This window comes from Saccoglossus kowalevskii, chromosome 22, assembly GCF_978046115.1.
Source record: "Saccoglossus kowalevskii chromosome 22, keSacKowa6.1, whole genome shotgun sequence".
Classification (NCBI taxonomy): Eukaryota; Metazoa; Hemichordata; class Enteropneusta; family Harrimaniidae; genus Saccoglossus; species Saccoglossus kowalevskii.
Window position 1 is genome coordinate 30,818,332 of NC_140662.1, and position 20,952 is coordinate 30,839,283.

A 20,952-nucleotide genomic window follows, 5' to 3' on the forward strand; every position below is an offset into this window, starting at 1 on the left:
TAACATAACACATACAGACATATCAACATTAACGTATCACAATACACCAACACAGTACATAACACATGCAATATACAGGTCATTATATCATCATAGATTTTGAGTACACAAATCACTTACCAACGAACATATTAGATACTGTCTGGCGTACATTGATATCAGTAAGTTGGTCAGCTTGTTCGTCTCCTGCCAAGAAAGCTTCTTTTTGAATTCTTAAAATATCTCCAATTAGGCTTTTGATTCCCGTATTCCCTGGATAAAATGAATACTAGTATATAAGTGAATCACTTGTGGTGCGAGAGAAACGGCAATTTTATGGGTCCATAGCTCCTCTTGTGTCGGTCTTTAGTCTTTAGGATGGTATTTTAGAGTTTAGGATGTTTATTGACACAGAATAACTATGATTCCTTCCATAGACTTGAGTAACACAAACGTGCGTCTTCAAATAGCATCGCAAATAATAGTAGACACATTGAAGCCGATTTTTTTCTCGCATCGCACCATCGAAGCTAACGCCAATCGATAATATGTTTATTAAACAAAACCATAACTAAAATAATTTTCTCAATTTCTGACAACAGATTCTATGATGTCATACTTTACCCATAATCCTTTGCTTGAAAATTAAGATGGCTAACTACATAATACCCATGAAAAGTTCAATATCTAGAGAATGAAAACTGATATAAAAAAACAGTAAATTGCATTCTCCTACATTTGTGGAGCTTTTTCTTTAGGGGTCATTATGTTGTTTGCATTGATGTTTCCTTTGAGCGACTGTAGATTTACGAAAAAAAATCGTTGTGTTCACTTTCGCAAAAATGAGAAGAATTAAGTTTACACATGTCGATATGCTAAAATTGAGAACTCTGACGACGCCAACGTAAAGTCGTCCCATCTAAAGGCACATCACGCATGGTACCGCGTAGCTAGTCAGCAAGTTGTTTTGACGACTTTGTTGCTATTCTTTCAGCTATGTCTTACTTCATTACTTCACGGTTTTCCTCTTTTGGAACTTAACACAAACAGTTCAAAGAGTCAACACATAACAACACGCGCGAAATAACGTCAGCGAGGTATCGGCCTAGCTGTGACTAGTATCAAATGTGCTAGAAATGATCGTGTGTTGATATTTGGAAAACTGAAGAGGGAGTGACGTGTGTTACTTGATATCTTATGTAATGGCCGCGATTGGTCACGAATTATTTTAGTAATATTCGGTCTTTCGTTTCTTAGATGTGTGGTCAGTCATTGTCATTTCTACTTATGGTGTCATTTGATTTACAACACCTTCAAGAAACGCTTACCTTTATTGAATTCCATTTTCTGTTCGTCTATGTTATGTTGAATTAACTGTAACCATTCTTTCATTGCACGTTTTAAACGGGTGATTCCTCTCGTAGGTATACACCGGAATATGGGGAGGAAATCAGCAACGTGTCCATTGCCAAAAGCGTTGTTTACTTCATCAAGGGTATGCACTATCCGCATAAATTCGGGGTCATCCAGTTCGTATCTTCAACATCAGTGAATAGAGATAAGAATTTGTTTACTATTTTCAAAATTACATAATTTTCAGAAATACTAAGTATTCTGTTTCTGCCCTCGAATGCACGGTTTCTATAAATCGCGCCCTCTAGCAATGAAACATGTCAGTGACGTGAATGGGTGCATAAGACGCCGTTATCAGCACCCATGGTGGTCGTCCTTTAAATTGTTTTTTTTTTTCATTTTTATTTTTTATGAAACGCAACCTTTGCAACAAAAGTGAGTTATCTGTTTGAACGACGTCACTTACATCTGTATCTACGTCATTTTGGCGTCACTGCGCGTTTCATCACTATAGAGCGCTTTCCCGGTCACTTTGCAACATAAAACTCCTTGGAAGTACTGTATACGTTCAACATCTGACGTGAAGAATGTCAACAGGGCAGTGGACAAATAAAATGTACGATCAATAAAATAAACTGCATTGACTAACTTTTTTCCAAAACAGATAGTCGCAATTACATTCCCCACTAGAAGAGATATTAACGGGCTTGGATAGAAGGCCTCTCCTTTCTTCTCGGCGACAGCTTTTTTGAAACGTGGAAATGCATCTTTACTCACTATATCTCCAAGTTTTTCTCCGCTGGCATAATTTCTAGGGATAAAGAGTAATCTATTTGATGTACAGTAATGTGTTCTGTGATGTTCCTGAATACTAAAGAGAACAGTACCTACGGTTTCAAAACTTGGCTTGTAATGTTTCAGCAATTTGTCGAGGAAATTTAATCTGTGTCTTTAAAATATCCTATGTGAAATCGCTAAGCAGATCGCATGGCAACACACTTTGGTGAGAATCTATCAGAACTATTTAGCTTTAAAACTCATATGATAGCGTGTTCTCTCTACACTGGCCTTTCAACCCAACTATAAGCGTGTTCATTCCAAACTAAACATTCAACCCACCTAATAGCGTGTTTATTCCAAACTAAACATTCAACCCACCTATAATCGTGTTTATTCCAAACTAAACATTCAACCAACCTAATAGCGTGTTAACTCCACAATAGCCTTTCAACTCACCTAATAGCGTGTTCATTCCACACTGGCCTTTCAACCCACCTAATAGCGTGTTCACTCCACGCTGGCCTTTCAACTCACCTGATAGCGTGTTCACTCCACGCTAGCCTTTCAACCCACCTGATAGCGTGTTCACTCCACGCTGGCCTTTCAATCCACCTGAGAGCGTGTTCACTCCACGCTGGCTTTACAACCTACCTAATAGCGTGTTCATTACACAACATCCTTTCAACCCACCTTATAGCGTGTTCACTCCACGCTGGCTTTCAACCAACCTGGTGGCGTGTTCTCTCCACACTAGCCTTTTAACCCACCTAATAGCGTGTTCATTCCACACCGGCCTCTCAGCACTAGCTTTTCAACCAACCTGGTGGCGTGTTCACTCCACACTAGCCTTTCAACCCACCTAATAGCGTGTTCACTCCATACTGGCCTTTCAACCCACCTGATAGCGTTTTCACTCCACACTAGCCTTTCAATCCACCTAATAGCGTGTACATTCCACACCGGCCTTTCAACCCACCTAATAGTGTGTTCACTCCACAATAGCCTTTCAATCCACCTAATAGCGTGTTCACTCCACACTGGCCTTTCAACCCACCTGATAGCGTTTTCACTCCATACTAGCCTTTCAATCCACCTAATAGCGTGCTTATTCCACACCGGCCTTTCAACCCACCTAATAGCATGATAACTCCACACTAGCCTTTCAATCAAACTTGACAGCGTGTTCATTCCACACCGGCCTTTCAACCCACCTAATAGCGTGTTCATTTCACAACAGCCTTTCAACCCACCTAATAGCGTGTTCACTCCACACTGGCCTTTCAACCCACCTGATAGCGTTTTCACTCCACACTAGCCTTTCAATGCACCTAATAGCGTGTTCACTCCACACTGGCCTTTCAACCCAGCTGATACCGTTTTCACTCTACACTAGCCTTTCAATCCACATAATAGCGTGTTCATTCCACACCGGCCTTTCAACCCACCTGATAGCGTGTTCACTCAACAATTTAATCTGTGTCTTTAAAATATCCTATGTGAAATCGCTAAACAGATCGCATGGCAACACACTTTGGTGGGAATCTGTCAGAACTATTTAGCTTTAAAACTCACCTGATAGCGTGTTCCCTCTACACTGGCCTTTCAACCCACCTATAAGCGTGTTCATCCCAGACCTGCCATTCAACCCACCTGATAGCGTGTTAACTCCACAATAGCCTTTCAACTCACCTAATAGCGTGTGAACTCTACAATAGCCTTTCAACTCACCTAATAGCGTGTTCACTCCACGCTGGCTTTTCAACTGACCTGATAGCGTGTTCACTCCACGCTGGCCTTTTAACCCATCTGAGAGCGTGTTCACTCCACGCTGGCCTTACAACCCACCTAATAGCGTGTTCATTACACAACATCCTTTCAACCCACCTTATAGCGTGTTCACTCCACGCTGGCTTTCAACCAACCTGGTGGCGTGTTCTCTCCACACCAGCCTTTTAACCCACGTAATAGCGTGTTCATTCCACACCAGCCTCTCAACGCTGGCTTTTCAACCAACCTGGTGGCGTGTTCACTCCACACTAGCCTTTCAACCCACCTAATAGCGTGTTCACTCCACACTGGCCTTTCAACCCACCTGATAGCGTTTTCACTCCACACTAGCCTTTCAATCCACCTAATAGCGTTTTCACTCCACACTGGACTTTCAACCCAGCTGATAGCGTGTTCACTCCACACTGGCCTTTCAACCCAGCTGATAGCGTTTTCACTCCACACTAGCCTTTCAATCCACATAATAGCGTGTTCATTCCACAAAAGCCTTTCAACCCACCTGATAGCGTGTTCACTCCACGCTGGCTTTCAACCAACCTGGTGGCGTGTTCTCTCCACACTAGCCTTTTAACCCACCTAATAGCGTGTTCATTCCACACCGGCCTCTCAGCACTGGCTTTTCAACCAACCTGGTGGCGTGTTCACTCCACACTAGCCTTTCAACCCACCTAATAGCGTGTTCACTCCATACTGGCCTTTCAACCCACCTGATAGCGTTTTCACTCCACACTAGCCTTTCAATCCACCTAATAGCGTGTACATTCCACACCGGCCTTTCAACCCACCTAATAGCGTGTTCACTCCACACTAGCCTTTCAATCCACATAATAGCGTGTTCACTCCACACTGGCCTTTCAACCCACCTGATAGCGTTTTCACTCCACACTAGCCTTTCAATCCACCTAATAGCATGCTTATTCCACACCGGCCTTTCAACCCACCTAATAGCATGATAACTCCACACTAGCCTTTCAATCAAACTTGACAGCGTGTTCATTCCACACCGGCCTTTCAACCCACCTAATAGCGTGTTCACTTCTCACTGGCCTTTCAACCCACCTGATAGCGTTTTCACTCCACGCTGGCTTTCAACTAACCTGTTGGCCTGTTCTCTCCACACTATCCTTTTAACCCACCTAATAGCGTGTTCATTCCACACCGGCCTTTCAACCCACCTGATAGCGTGTTCACTCAACAATTTAATCTGTGTCTTTAAAATATCCTAAGTGAAATCGCTAAGCAGATCGCATGGCAACACACTTTGGTGAGAATCTATCAGAACTATTTAGCTTTAAAACTCACCTGATAGCATGTTCTATCTACACTGGCCTTTCAACCCACCTATAAGCCTGTTCATTCCAGACTAGCCATTCATCCCACCTGATAGCGTGTTAACTCCACAATAGCCTTTCAACTCACCTGATAGCGTGTTCACTCCACGCTAGCTTTTCAACCCACCTGATAGCGTGTTCACTCCAGGCTGGCCTTTCAATCCACCTGAGAGTGTGTTCACTCCACGCTGGCTTTACAACCTACCTAATAGCGTGTTCATTACACAACATCCTTTCAACCCACCTTATAGCGTGTTCACTCCACGCTGGCTTTCAACCAACCTGGTGGCGTGTTCTCTCCACACTAGCCTTTTAACCCACCTAATAGCGTGTTCATTCCACACCGGCCTCTCAGCACTGGCTTTTCAACCAACCTGGTGGCGTGTTAACTCCACACTAGCCTTTCAACCCACCTAATAGCGTGTTCATCCATACTGGCCTTTCAACCCACCTGATAGCGTTTTCACTCCACACTAGCCTTTCAATCCACCTAATAGAGTGTACATTCCACACCGGCCTTTCAACCGACCTAATAGCGTGTTCACTCCACACTAGCCTTTCAATCCACCTAATAGCGTGTTCACTCCACACTGGCCTTTCAACCCACCTGATAGCGTTTTCACTCCACACTAGCCTTTCAATCCACCTAATAGCGTGCTTATTCCACACCGGCCTTTCAACCCACCTAATAGCATGATAACTCCACACTAGCCTTTCAATCAAACTTGACAGCGTGTTCATTCCACACCGGCCTTTCAACCCACCTAATAGCGTGTTCATTTCACAACAGCCTTTCAACCCACCTAATAGCGTGTTCACTCCACACTGGCCTTTCAACCCACCTGATAGCGTTTTCACTCCACACTAGCCTTTCAATGCACCTAATAGCGTGTTCACTCCACACTGGCCTTTCAACCCAGCTGATACCGTTTTCACTCTACACTAGCCTTTCAATCCACATAATAGCGTGTTCATTCCACGCCGGCCTTTCAACCCACCTGATAGCGTGTTCACTCAACAATTTAATCTGTGTCTTTAAAATATCCTATGTGAAATCGCTAAACAGATCGCATTGCAACACACTTTGGTGGGAATCTGTCAGAACTATTTAGCTTTAAAACTCACCTGATAGCGTGTTCCCTCTACACTGGCCTTTCAACCCACCTATAAGCGTGTTCATCCCAGACCTGCCATTCAACCCACCTGATAGCGTGTTAACTCCACAATAGCCTTTCAACTCACCTAATAGCGTGTGAACTCCACAATAGCCTTTCAACTCACCTAATAGCGTGTTCACTCCACGCTGGCCTTTCAACTGACCTGATAGCGTATTCACTCCACGCTGGCCTTTTAACCCATCTGAGAGCGTGTTCACTCCACGCTGGTCTTACAACCCACCTAATAGCGTGTTCATTACACAACATCCTTTCAACCCACCTTATAGCGTGTTCACTCCACGCTGGCTTTCAACCAACCTGGTGGCTTGTTCTCTCCACACCAGCCTTTTAACCCACGTAATAGCGTGTTCATTCCACACCAGCCTCTCAACGCTGGCTTTTCAACCAACCGGGTGGCGTGTTCACTCCACACTAGCCTTTCAACCCACCTAATAGCGTGTTCACTCCACACTGGCCTTTCAACCCACCTGATAGCGTTTTCACTCCACACTAGCCTTTCAATCCACCTAATAGCGTTTTCACTCCACACTGGCCTTTCAACCCAGCTGATAGCGTGTTCACTCCACACTGGCCTTTCAACCCAGCTGATAGCGTTTTCACTCCACACTAGCCTTTCAATCCACATAATAGCGTGTTCATTCCACAACAGCCTTTCAACCCACCTGATAGCGTGTTCACTCCAGGCTGGCTTTCAACCAACCTGGTGGCGTGTTCTCTCCACACTAGCCTTTTAACCCACCTAATAGCGTGTTCATTCCACACCGGCCTTTCAACCCACCTGATAGCGTGTTCACTCAACAATTTAATCTGTGTCTTTAAAATATCCTATGTGAAATCGCTAAGCAGATCGCATGGCAACACACTTTGGTGAGAATCTATCAGAACTATTTAGCTTTAAAACTCACCTGATAGCGTGTTCTCTCTACACTGGCCTATCAACCCACCTATAAGCGTGTTCATTCCAGACTAGCCATTCAACCCACCTGATAGTGTGTTAACTCCACAATAGCCTTTCAACCCACCTAATAGCGTGTTCACTCCATACTGGCCTTTCAACCCACCTGATAGCGTTTTCACTTCACACTAGCCTTTCAATCCACCTAATAGCGTGTACATTCCACACCGGCCTTTCAACCCACCTAATAGCGTGTTCACTCCACACTAGCCTTTCAATCCACATAATAGCGTGTTCACTCCACACTGGCCTTTCAACCCACCTGATAGCGTTTTCACTCCACACTAGCCTTTCAATCCACCTAATAGCATGCTTATTCCACACCGGCCTTTCAACCCACCTAATAGCATGATAACTCCACACTAGCCTTTCAATCAAACTTGACAGCGTGTTCATTCCACACCGGCCTTTCAACCCACCTAATAGCGTGTTCACTCCTCACTGGCCTTTCAACCCACCTGATAGCGTTTTCACTCCACGCTGGCTTTCAACTAACCTGTTGGCCTGTTCTCTCCACACTATCCTTTTAACCCACCTAATAGCGTGTTCATTCCACACCGGCCTTTCAACCCACCTGATAGCGTGTTCACTCAACAATTTAATCTGTGTCTTTAAAATATCCTAAGTGAAATCGCTAAGCAGATCGCATGGCAACACACTTTGGTGAGAATCTATCAGAACTATTTAGCTTTAAAACTCACCTGATAGCATGTTCTATCTACACTGGCCTTTCAACCCACCTATAAGCCTGTTCATTCCAGACTAGCCATTCATCCCACCTGATAGCGTGTTAACTCCACAATAGCCTTTCAACTCACCTGATAGCGTGTTCACTCCACGCTAGCTTTTCAACCCACCTGATAGCGTGTTCACTCCAGGCTGGCCTTTCAATCCACCTGAGAGCGTGTTCACTCCACGCTGGCTTTACAACCTACCTAATAGCGTGTTCATTACACAACATCCTTTCAACCCACCTTATAGCGTGTTCACTCCACGCTGGCTTTCAACCAACCTGGTGGCGTGTTCTCTCCACACTAGCCTTTTAACCCACCTAATAGCGTGTTCATTCCACACCGGCCTCTCAGCACTGGCTTTTCAACCAACCTGGTGGCGTGTTAACTCCACACTAGCCTTTCAACCCACCTAATAGCGTGTTCATCCATACTGGCCTTTCAACCCACCTGATAGCGTTTTCACTCCACACTAGCCTTTCAATCCACCTAATAGAGTGTACATTCCACACCGGCCTTTCAACCGACCTAATAGCGTGTTCACTCCACACTAGCCTTTCAATCCACCTAATAGCGTGTTCACTCCACACTGGCCTTTCAACCCACCTGATAGCGTTTTCACTCCACACTAGCCTTTCAATCCACCTAATAGCGTGCTTATTCCACACCGGCCTTTCAACCCACCTAATAGCATGATAACTCCACACTAGCCTTTCAATCAAACTTGACAGCGTGTTCATTCCACACCGGCCTTTCAACCCACCTAATAGCGTGTTCATTTCACAACAGCCTTTCAACCCACCTAATAGCGTGTTCACTCCACACTGGCCTTTCAACCCACCTGATAGCGTTTTCACTCCACACTAGCCTTTCAATGCACCTAATAGCGTGTTCACTCCACACTGGCCTTTCAACCCAGCTGATACCGTTTTCACTCTACACTAGCCTTTCAATCCACATAATAGCGTGTTCATTCCACGCCGGCCTTTCAACCCACCTGATAGCGTGTTCACTCAACAATTTAATCTGTGTCTTTAAAATATCCTATGTGAAATCGCTAAACAGATCGCATTGCAACACACTTTGGTGGGAATCTGTCAGAACTATTTAGCTTTAAAACTCACCTGATAGCGTGTTCCCTCTACACTGGCCTTTCAACCCACCTATAAGCGTGTTCATCCCAGACCTGCCATTCAACCCACCTGATAGCGTGTTAACTCCACAATAGCCTTTCAACTCACCTAATAGCGTGTGAACTCCACAATAGCCTTTCAACTCACCTAATAGCGTGTTCACTCCACGCTGGCCTTTCAACTGACCTGATAGCGTATTCACTCCACGCTGGCCTTTTAACCCAGCTGATAGCGTGTTCACTCCACACTGGCCTTTCAACCCACCTGATAGCGTGTTCACTCCACACTGGCCTTTCAACTCACCTGATAGCGTGTTCACTCCACACTGGCCTTTCAACTCACCTGATAGCGTGTTCACTCCACGCTGGTCTTTCAACTCACCTGATAGCGTGTTCACTCCACACTGGCCTTTTAACCCACGTGAGAGCGTGTTCTCTCTACATTGGCCTTTCAACCCACCTATAAGCGTGTTCATTCCAGACTAGCCATTCAAACCACCTGATAGCGTGTTAACTTCACAATAGCCTTTCAACTCACCTAATAGCGTGTTAACTCCACAATAGCCTTTCAACTCACCTGATAGCGTGTTCACTCCACGCTGGCCTTACAACCCACCTAATAGCGTGTTCATTACACAACATCCTTTCAACCCACCTTATAGCGTGTTCACTCCACGCTGGCTTTCAACCAACCTGGTGGCGTGTTCTCTCCACACTAGCCTTTTAACCCACCTAATAGCGTGTTCATTCCACACCAGCCTCTCAACATTGGCTTTTCAACCAACCTGGTGGCGTGTTCACTCCACACTAGCCTTTCAACCCACCTAATAGCGTGTTCACTCCACACTGGCCTTTCAATCCACCTGATAGCGTTTTCACTCCACACTAGCCTTTCAATCTACCTAATAGCGTGTTCACTCCACACTGGCCTTTCAACCCAGCTGATAGCGTTTTCACTCCACACTAGCCTTTCAATCCACATAATAGCGTGTTCATTCCACAACAGCCTTTCAACCCACCTGATAGCGTGTTCACTCCACACTGGCCTTTCAACTCACATAATAGTGTGTTCACTCCACGCTGGCCTTTCAACTCACCTGATAGTGTGTTCACTCCACGCTGGCCTTTTAACCCACCTGAGAGCGTGTTCTCTCTACATTGGCCTTTCAACCCACCTATAAGCGTGTTCATTCCAGACTAGCCATTCAAACCACCTGATAGCGTGTTAACTTCACAATAGCCTTTCAACTCACCTAATAGCGTGTTCACTCCACGCTGGCCTTTCAACTCACCTGATAGCGTGTTCACTCCACGCCGGCTTTCAACCAACCTGGTGGCGTGTTCTCTCCACACTAGCCTTTTAACCCACCTGATAGCGTGTTCACTCAACAATTTAATCTGTGTCTTTAAAATATCCTATGTGAAATCGCTAAGCAGATCGCATGGCAACACACTTTGGTGAGAATCTATCAGAACTATTTAGCTTTAAAACTCACCTGATAGCGTGTTCTCTCTACACTGGCCTATCAACCCACCTATAAGCGTGTTCATTCCAGACTAGCCATTCAACCCACTTGATAGCGTGTTAACTCCACAATAGCCTTTCAACTCACCTAATAGCGTGTTAACTCCACAATAGCCTTTCAACTCACATAATAGCGTGTTCACTCCACACTGGCCTTTCAACTCACCTGATAGCGTGTTCACTCCACACTGGCCTTTCAACTCACCTGATAGCGTGTTCACTCCACACTGGCCTTTCAACTCACCTGATAGCGTGTTCACTCCACGCTGGTCTTTCAACTCACCTGATAGCGTGTTCACTCCACACTGGCCTTTTAACCCACGTGAGAGCGTGTTCTCTCTACATTGGCCTTTCAACCCACCTATAAGCGTGTTCATTCCAGACTAGCCATTCAAACCACCTGATAGCGTGTTAACTTCACAATAGCCTTTCAACTCACCTAATAGCGTGTTAACTCCACAATAGCCTTTCAACTCACCTGATAGCGTGTTCACTCCACGCTGGCCTTACAACCCACCTAATAGCGTGTTCATTACACAACATCCTTTCAACCCACCTTATAGCGTGTTCACTCCACGCTGGCTTTCAACCAACCTGGTGGCGTGTTCTCTCCACACTAGCCTTTTAACCCACCTAATAGCGTGTTCATTCCACACCAGCCTCTCAACATTGGCTTTTCAACCAACCTGGTGGCGTGTTCACTCCACACTAGCCTTTCAACCCACCTAATAGCGTGTTCACTCCACACTGGCCTTTCAATCCACCTGATAGCGTTTTCACTCCACACTAGCCTTTCAATCTACCTAATAGCGTGTTCACTCCACACTGGCCTTTCAACCCAGCTGATAGCGTTTTCACTCCACACTAGCCTTTCAATCCACATAATAGCGTGTTCATTCCACAACAGCCTTTCAACCCACCTGATAGCGTGTTCACTCCACGCTGGCTTTCAACCAACCTGGTGGCGTGTTCTGTCCACACTAGCCTTTTAACCCACCTAATAGCGTGTTCATTCCACACCGGCCCTTCAACCCACCTGATAGCCTATTCACTCAACACTGGCTTTTCAACCAACCTGATGGCGTGTTCACTCCACACTAGCCTTTCAACCCACATAATAGCGTGTTCACTCCACACTGGCTTTTCAACCAACCTGGTGGCGTGTTCACTCCACACTGGCCTTTCGACCCACCTGATAGCTTTTTCACTCCACACTAGCCTTTCAATCCACCTAATAGCGTGTTCACTCCACACACTGGCCTTTCAACCCACCTGATAGAGTGTTCACTCCACACTAGCCTTTCAATCCACCTAATAGCGTGCTCATTCCACACCGGCCTTTCAACCCACCGAACAGCATGTTAACTGTACACTTGCCTTTCAATCAAACTTGACAGCGTGTTCATTCCACACTGGCCTTTCAACCCACCTGATAGCGTTTTCACTCCACACTAGCCTTTCAATCCACCTAAAAGCAAGTTCACTCCACACTGGCCTTTCAACCCAGCTGATAGCGTTTTCACTCCACACTAGCCTTTCAATCCACATAATAGGGTGTTCATTCCACAACAGCCTTTCAACCCACCTGATAGCGTTTTCACTCCACGCTGGCTTTCAACTAACCTGGTGGCGTGTTGTCTCCACACTAGCCGTTTAACCCACCTAATAGCGTGTTCATTCCACACCGGCCTTTCAACCCACCTGATAGCATGTTAACTGTACACTTGCCTTTCAATCAAACTTGATAGTGTGTTCATTCCACACCGGCCTTTCAACCCACCTAATAGCGTTTTCACTCCACACTAGCCTTTCATTCCACCTAATAGCGTGTTCACTCCACACTGGCCTTTCAACCCAGCTGATAGCGTTTTCACTCCACACTAGCCTTTCAATCCACATAATAGCGTGTTCATTCCACAACAGCCTTTCAACCCACCTGATAGTGTGTTCATTCCACACCGGCCTTTCAACACACCCAATAGCGTGTTCACTCCACACTGGCTTTTCAACCAATCTGGTGGCGTGTTCACTCCACACTGGCCTTTCAACCCACCTGATAGCGTTTTCACTCCACACTAGCCTTTCAATCCACCTAATAGCGTGTTCACTCCACACTGGCCTTTCAACCCACCTGATAGCGTGTTCACTCCACACTAGCCTTTCAATCCACCTAATAGCATGCTCATTCCACACCGGCCTTTCAACCCACCTGATAGCGTGTTCACTCCACACTAGCCTTTCAATCCACCTAATAGCATGCTCATTCCACACCGGCCTTTCAACCCACCTAATAGCATGTAAACTGTACACTTGCCTTTCAATCAAACTTGACAGCGTGTTCATTCCACACCGGCCTTTCAACCCACCTAATAGCGTTTTCACTCCACACTAGCCTTTCATTCCACCTAATAGCGTGTTCACTCCACACTGGCCTTTCAACCCAGCTGATAGCGATTTCACTCCACACTAGCCTTTCAATCCACATAATAGCGTGTTCATTCCACAACAGCCTTTCAACCCACCTGATAGCGTGTTCACTCCACGCTGGCTTTCAACTAACCTGGTGGCGTGTTCTCTCCACACTAGCCTTTTAACCCACCTACTAGCGTGTTCTTTCCACACCGGCCTTTCAACCCACCTGATAACGCGTTCACTCAACAATTTAATCTGTGTCTTTAAAATATCCTATGTGAAATCGCTAAGCAGATCGCATGGCAACACACTTTCGTGAGAATCTATCAGAACTATTTAGCTTTAAAACTCACCTGATAGCGTGTTCACTCAACACTGGCTTTTCAACCAACCTGGTGGCGTGTTCACTCCACACTGGCTATTCAACCCACCTGATAGCGTTTTCACTCCACACTAGCCTTTCAATCCACCTAATAGCGTGTTCACTCCACACTGGCCTTTCAACCCACCTTATAGCGTGTTCACTCCACGCTGGCTTTCAACCAACCTGGTGGCGTGTTCTCTCCACACTAGCCTTTTAACCCACCTAATAGCGTGTTCATTCCACACCAGCCTCTCAACATTGGCTTTTCAACCAACCTGGTGGCGTGTTCACTCCACACTAGCCTTTCAACCCACCTAATAGCGTGTTCACTCCACACTGGCCTTTCAACCCACCTGATAGCGTTTTCACTCCACACTAGCCTTTCAATCCACATAATAGCGTGTTCACTCCACAACAGCCTTTCAACCCACCTGATAGCGTGTTCACTCCACGCTGGCTTTCAACCAACCTGGTGGCGTGTTCTATCCACACTAGCCTTTTAACCCTCCTAATAGCGTGTTCATTCCACACCGGCCCTTCAACGCACCTGATAGCCTATTCACTCAACACTGGCTTTTCAACCCACCTGGTGGCGTGTTCACTCCACACTAGCCTTTCAACCTACATAATAGCGTGTTCACTCCACACTGGCTTTTCAACCAACCTGGTGGCGTGTTCACTCCACACTGGCCTTTCGACCCACCTGATAGCGTTTTCACTCCACACTAGCCTTTCAATCCACCTAATAGCGTGTTCACTCCACACTGGCCTTTTAACCCACCTGAGAGCGTGTTCACTCCACGCTAGCCTTACAACACACCTAATAGCGTGTTCACTCCACACACTGGCCTTTCAACCCACCTGATAGAGTGTTCACTCCACACTAGCCTTTCAATCCACCTAATAGCGTGCTCATTCCACACCGGCCTTTCAACCCACCTAACAGCATGTTAACTGTACACTTGCCTTTCAATCAAACTTGACAGCGTGTTCATTCCACACTGGCCTTTCAACCCACCTGATAGCGTTTTCACTCCACACTAGCCTTTCAATCCACCTAATAGCGTGTTCACTCCACACTGGCCTTTCAACCCAGCTGATAGCGTTTTCACTCCTCACTAGCCTTTCAATCCACATAATAGCGTGTTCATTCCACAACAGCCTTTCAACCCACCTGATAGCGTTTTCACTCCACGCTGGCTTTCAACTAACCTGGTGGTGTGTTCTCTCCACACTAGCCGTTTAACCCACCTAATAGCGTGTTCATTCCACACCGGCCTTTCAACCCACCTGATAGCATGTTAACTGTACACTTGCCTTTCAATCAAACTTGATAGTGTGTTCATTCCACACCGGCCTTTCAACACACCCAATAGCGTGTTCACTCCACACTGGCTTTTCAACCAACCTGGTGGCGTATTCACTCCACACTGGCTTTTCTACCCACCTGATAGCGTTTTCACTCCACACTAGCCTTTCAATCCACCTAATAGCGTGTTCACTCCACACTGGCCTTTCAACCCACCTAATAGCGTGTTCACTCCACACTGGCCTTTCAATCCACCTGATAGCGTTTTCACTCCACACTAGCCTTTCAATCTACCTAATAGCGTGTTCACTCCACACTGGCCTTTCAACCCAGCTGATAGCGTTTTCACTCCACACTAGCCTTTCAATCCACATAATAGCGTGTTCATTCCACAACAGCCTTTCAACCCACCTGATAGCGTGTTCACTCCACGCTGGCTTTCAACCAACCTGGTGGCGTGTTCTGTCCACACTAGCCTTTTAACCCACCTAATAGCGTGTTCATTCCACACCGGCCCTTCAACCCACCTGATAGCCTATTCACTCAACACTGGCTTTTCAACCAACCTGATGGCGTGTTCACTCCACACTAGCCTTTCAACCCACATAATAGCGTGTTCACTCCACACTGGCTTTTCAACCAACCTGGTGGCGTGTTCACTCCACACTGGCCTTTCGACCCACCTGATAGCTTTTTCACTCCACACTAGCCTTTCAATCCACCTAATAGCGTGTTCACTCCACACACTGGCCTTTCAACCCACCTGATAGAGTGTTCACTCCACACTAGCCTTTCAATCCACCTAATAGCGTGCTCATTCCACACCGGCCTTTCAACCCACCGAACAGCATGTTAACTGTACACTTGCCTTTCAATCAAACTTGACAGCGTGTTCATTCCACACTGGCCTTTCAACCCACCTGATAGCGTTTTCACTCCACACTAGCCTTTCAATCCACCTAAAAGCAAGTTCACTCCACACTGGCCTTTCAACCCAGCTGATAGCGTTTTCACTCCACACTAGCCTTTCAATCCACATAATAGGGTGTTCATTCCACAACAGCCTTTCAACCCACCTGATAGCGTTTTCACTCCACGCTGGCTTTCAACTAACCTGGTGGCGTGTTGTCTCCACACTAGCCGTTTAACCCACCTAATAGCGTGTTCATTCCACACCGGCCTTTCAACCCACCTGATAGCATGTTAACTGTACACTTGCCTTTCAATCAAACTTGATAGTGTGTTCATTCCACACCGGCCTTTCAACCCACCTAATAGCGTTTTCACTCCACACTAGCCTTTCATTCCACCTAATAGCGTGTTCACTCCACACTGGCCTTTCAACCCAGCTGATAGCGTTTTCACTCCACACTAGCCTTTCAATCCACATAATAGCGTGTTCATTCCACAACAGCCTTTCAACCCACCTGATAGTGTGTTCATTCCACACCGGCCTTTCAACACACCCAATAGCGTGTTCACTCCACACTGGCTTTTCAACCAATCTGGTGGCGTGTTCACTCCACACTGGCCTTTCAACCCACCTGATAGCGTTTTCACTCCACACTAGCCTTTCAATCCACCTAATAGCGTGTTCACTCCACACTGGCCTTTCAACCCACCTGATAGTGTGTTCACTCCACACTAGCCTTTCAATCCACCTAATAGCATGCTCATTCCACACCGGCCTTTCAACCCACCTGATAGCGTGTTCACTCCACACTAGCCTTTCAATCCACCTAATAGCATGCTCATTCCACACCGGCCTTTCAACCCACCTAATAGCATGTAAACTGTACACTTGCCTTTCAATCAAACTTGACAGCGTGTTCATTCCACACCGGCCTTTCAACCCACCTAATAGCGTTTTCACTCCACACTAGCCTTTCATTCCACCTAATAGCGTGTTCACTCCACACTGGCCTTTCAACCCAGCTGATAGCGATTTCACTCCACACTAGCCTTTCAATCCACATAATAGCGTGTTCATTCCACAACAGCCTTTCAACCCACCTGATAGCGTGTTCACTCCACGCTGGCTTTCAACTAACCTGGTGGCGTGTTCTCTCCACACTAGCCTTTTAACCCACCTACTAGCGTGTTCTTTCCACACCGGCCTTTCAACCCACCTGATAACGCGTTCACTCAACAATTTAATCTGTGTCTTTAAAATATCCTATGTGAAATCGCTAAGCAGATCGCATGGCAACACACTTTCGTGAGAATCTATCAGAACTATTTAGCTTTAAAACTCACCTGATAGCGTGTTCACTCAACACTGGCTTTTCAACCAACCTGGTGGCGTGTTCACTCCACACTGGCTATTCAACCCACCTGATAGCGTTTTCACTCCACACTAGCCTTTCAATCCACCTAATAGCGTGTTCACTCCACACTGGCCTTTCAACCCACCTTATAGCGTGTTCACTCCACGCTGGCTTTCAACCAACCTGGTGGCGTGTTCTCTCCACACTAGCCTTTTAACCCACCTAATAGCGTGTTCATTCCACACCAGCCTCTCAACATTGGCTTTTCAACCAACCTGGTGGCGTGTTCACTCCACACTAGCCTTTCAACCCACCTAATAGCGTGTTCACTCCACACTGGCCTTTCAACCCACCTGATAGCGTTTTCACTCCACACTAGCCTTTCAATCCACATAATAGCGTGTTCACTCCACAACAGCCTTTCAACCCACCTGATAGCGTGTTCACTCCACGCTGGCTTTCAACCAACCTGGTGGCGTGTTCTATCCACACTAGCCTTTTAACCCTCCTAATAGCGTGTTCATTCCACACCGGCCCTTCAACCCACCTGATAGCCTATTCACTCAACACTGGCTTTTCAACCCACCTGGTGGCGTGTTCACTCCACACTAGCCTTTCAACCTACATAATAGCGTGTTCACTCCACACTGGCTTTTCAACCAACCTGGTGGCGTGTTCACTCCACACTGGCCTTTCGACCCACCTGATAGCGTTTTCACTCCACACTAGCCTTTCAATCCACCTAATAGCGTGTTCACTCCACACTGGCCTTTTAACCCACCTGAGAGCGTGTTCACTCCACGCTAGCCTTACAACACACCTAATAGCGTGTTCACTCCACACACTGGCCTTTCAACCCACCTGATAGAGTGTTCACTCCACACTAGCCTTTCAATCCACCTAATAGCGTGCTCATTCCACACCGGCCTTTCAACCCACCTAACAGCATGTTAACTGTACACTTGCCTTTCAATCAAACTTGACAGCGTGTTCATTCCACACTGGCCTTTCAACCCACCTGATAGCGTTTTCACTCCACACTAGCCTTTCAATCCACCTAATAGCGTGTTCACTCCACACTGGCCTTTCAACCCAGCTGATAGCGTTTTCACTCCTCACTAGCCTTTCAATCCACATAATAGCGTGTTCATTCCACAACAGCCTTTCAACCCACCTGATAGCGTTTTCACTCCACGCTGGCTTTCAACTAACCTGGTGGTGTGTTCTCTCCACACTAGCCGTTTAACCCACCTAATAGCGTGTTCATTCCACACCGGCCTTTCAACCCACCTGATAGCATGTTAACTGTACACTTGCCTTTCAATCAAACTTGATAGTGTGTTCATTCCACACCGGCCTTTCAACACACCCAATAGCGTGTTCACTCCACACTGGCTTTTCAACCAACCTGGTGGCGTATTCACTCCACACTGGCTTTTCTACCCACCTGATAGCGTTTTCACTCCACACTAGCCTTTCAATCCACCTAATAGCGTGTTCACTCCACACTGGCCTTTCAACCCACCTGATAGCGTGTTCACTCCACACTAGCCTTTCAATCCACCTAATAGCATGCTCATTCCACACCGGCCTTTCAACCCACCTAATAGCATGTTAACTGTACACTTGCCTTTCAATCAAACTTGACAGCGTGTTCATTCCACACCGGCCTTTCAACCCACCTGATAGCGTGTTCACTCAACAATTTAATCTGTGTCTTTAAAATATCCCATGTGAAATCGCAAAGCAGATCGCATGGCAACACACTTTGGTGAGAATCTATCAGAACTATTTAGCTTTAAAACTCACCTGATAGCGTGTTTTCTCCACACTAGCCTTTTAACCCACGTAATAGCGTGTTCATTTCACACCAGCCTCGCAACACTGGCTTTTCGACCAACCTGGTGGCGTGTTCACTCCACACTAGCCTTTCAACCCACCTGATAGTGTGTTCACTCCACACTGGCCTTTCAACCCACCTAATAGCGTTTTCACTTCACACTAGCCTTTCAATCCACCTAATAGTGTGTTCACTCCACACTGACCTTTCAACCCAGCTGATACCGTTTGCACTCCACACTGGCCTTTCAACCCAGCTGATAGCGTTTTCACTCCACACTAGCCTTTCAATCCACATAATAGCGTGTTCATTCCACAACAGCCTTTCAACCCACCTGATAGCGTGTTCACTCCACGCTGTCTTTCAACCAACCTGGTGGCGTGTTCTCTCCACACTAGCCTTTTAACCCACCTAATAGCGTGTTCATTGCACACCAGGCTTTCAACCCACCTGATAGCATGTTCACTCAACAATTTAATCTGTGTCTTTAAAATATCCTATGCGAAATCGCTAAGCAGATCGCATGGCAACACACTTTGGTGAGAATCTATCAGAACTATTTAGCTTTAAAACTCACCTGATAGCGTGTTCTATCAACACTGGCCTTTCAACCCACCTATAAGCGTGTTCATTCCAAACTAGCCATTCAACCCACCTGATAGCGTGTTAACTCCACAATAGCCTTTCAACTCACCTAATAGCGTGTTAACTCCACAATAGCCTTTCAACTCACCTCATAGCGTGTTCACTCCACGCTGGCCTTTCAACTCACCTGATAGCGTGTTCACTCCACGCTGGCCTTTTAACCCACCTGATAGCGTGTTAACTTCACAATAGCCTTTCAACTCACCTAATAGCGTGTTAACTCCACAATAGCCTTTCAACTCACCTGAGAGCGTGTTCACTCCACGCTGGCTTTCAACCAACCTGGTGGCGTGTTCTCTCCACACTAGCCTTTTAACCCGCCTAATAGCGTGTTTATTCCACACCAGCCCCTCAACACTGGCTTTTCAACCAACCTGGTGGCGTGTTCACTCCACACTAGCCTTTCAACCCACCTAATAGCGTGTTCACTCCACACTGGCCTTTCAACCCACCTGATACCGTTTTCACTCCACACTAGCCTTTCAATCCACATAATAGCGTGTTCATTCCACACCGGCCTTTCAACCCACCAGATAGCGTGTTCACTCAACACTGGCTTTTCAACCAACCTGGTGGCGTGTTCACTCCACACTAGCCTTTCAACCCACATAATAGCGTGTTCACTCCACACTGGCTATTCAACCAACCTGGTGGCGTGTTCACTCCACACTGGCCTTTCAATCCACCTAATTGCGTGTTCACTCCACACTGGCCTTTTAACCCTCCTGAGACCGTGATCACTCCACGCTAGCCTTACAACCCACCTAATGGCGTGTTCACTCCACACACTGGCCTTTCAACCCACCTGATAGCGTGTTCACTCCACACTAGCCTTTCAATCCTCCTAATAGCGTGCTCATTCCACACCGGCCTTTCAACCCACCTAACAGCATGTTAACTGTACACTTGCCTTTCAATCAAACTTGACAGCGTGTTCATTCCACACCGGCCTTTCAACTCACCTAATAGCGTGTTCACTCCTCACTGGCCTTTCAACCCACCTGATAGCGTTTTCACTCCACACTAGCCTTTCAATCCACATAATAGCGTGTTCATTCCACAACAGCCTTTCAACCCACCTGATAGCGTGTTCACTCCACGCTGGCTTTCAACTAACCTGGTGGCGTGTTCTCTCCACACTAGCCTTTTAACCCACCTACTAGCGTGTTCATTCCACACCGGCTTTTCAACCCACCTGATAGCGTGTTCACTCAACAATTTAATCTGTGTCTTTAAAATATCCTATGTGAAATCGCTAAGCAGATCGCATGGCAACAAACTTTGGTGAGAATCTATCAGAACTATTTAGCTTTAAAACTCACCTGATAGCGTGTTCTCTCTACACTGGCTTTTCAACCAACCT

The 20,952-nt window shown here is 46.4% G+C and overlaps 1 protein-coding gene across 1 annotated transcript in view; it reads right to left on the reverse strand.

Annotated features, from left to right (window-relative positions):
* The window catches only part of LOC144345246 (cytochrome P450 1A5-like), a gene marked incomplete at its 5' end in the record, with an annotated part of 130,441 nt that overhangs the window by 60,984 nt on the left and 48,505 nt on the right, over nucleotides 1-20,952 (reverse strand). Inside the window, 3 exons of the mRNA XM_085495878.1 lie at nucleotides 121-252; nucleotides 1,308-1,516; nucleotides 1,982-2,143. Of these exons, the coding sequence (XP_085352004.1) occupies nucleotides 121-252; nucleotides 1,308-1,516; nucleotides 1,982-2,143 (503 nt within the window). The remainder of the gene's footprint in view (nucleotides 1-120; nucleotides 253-1,307; nucleotides 1,517-1,981; nucleotides 2,144-20,952) is intronic.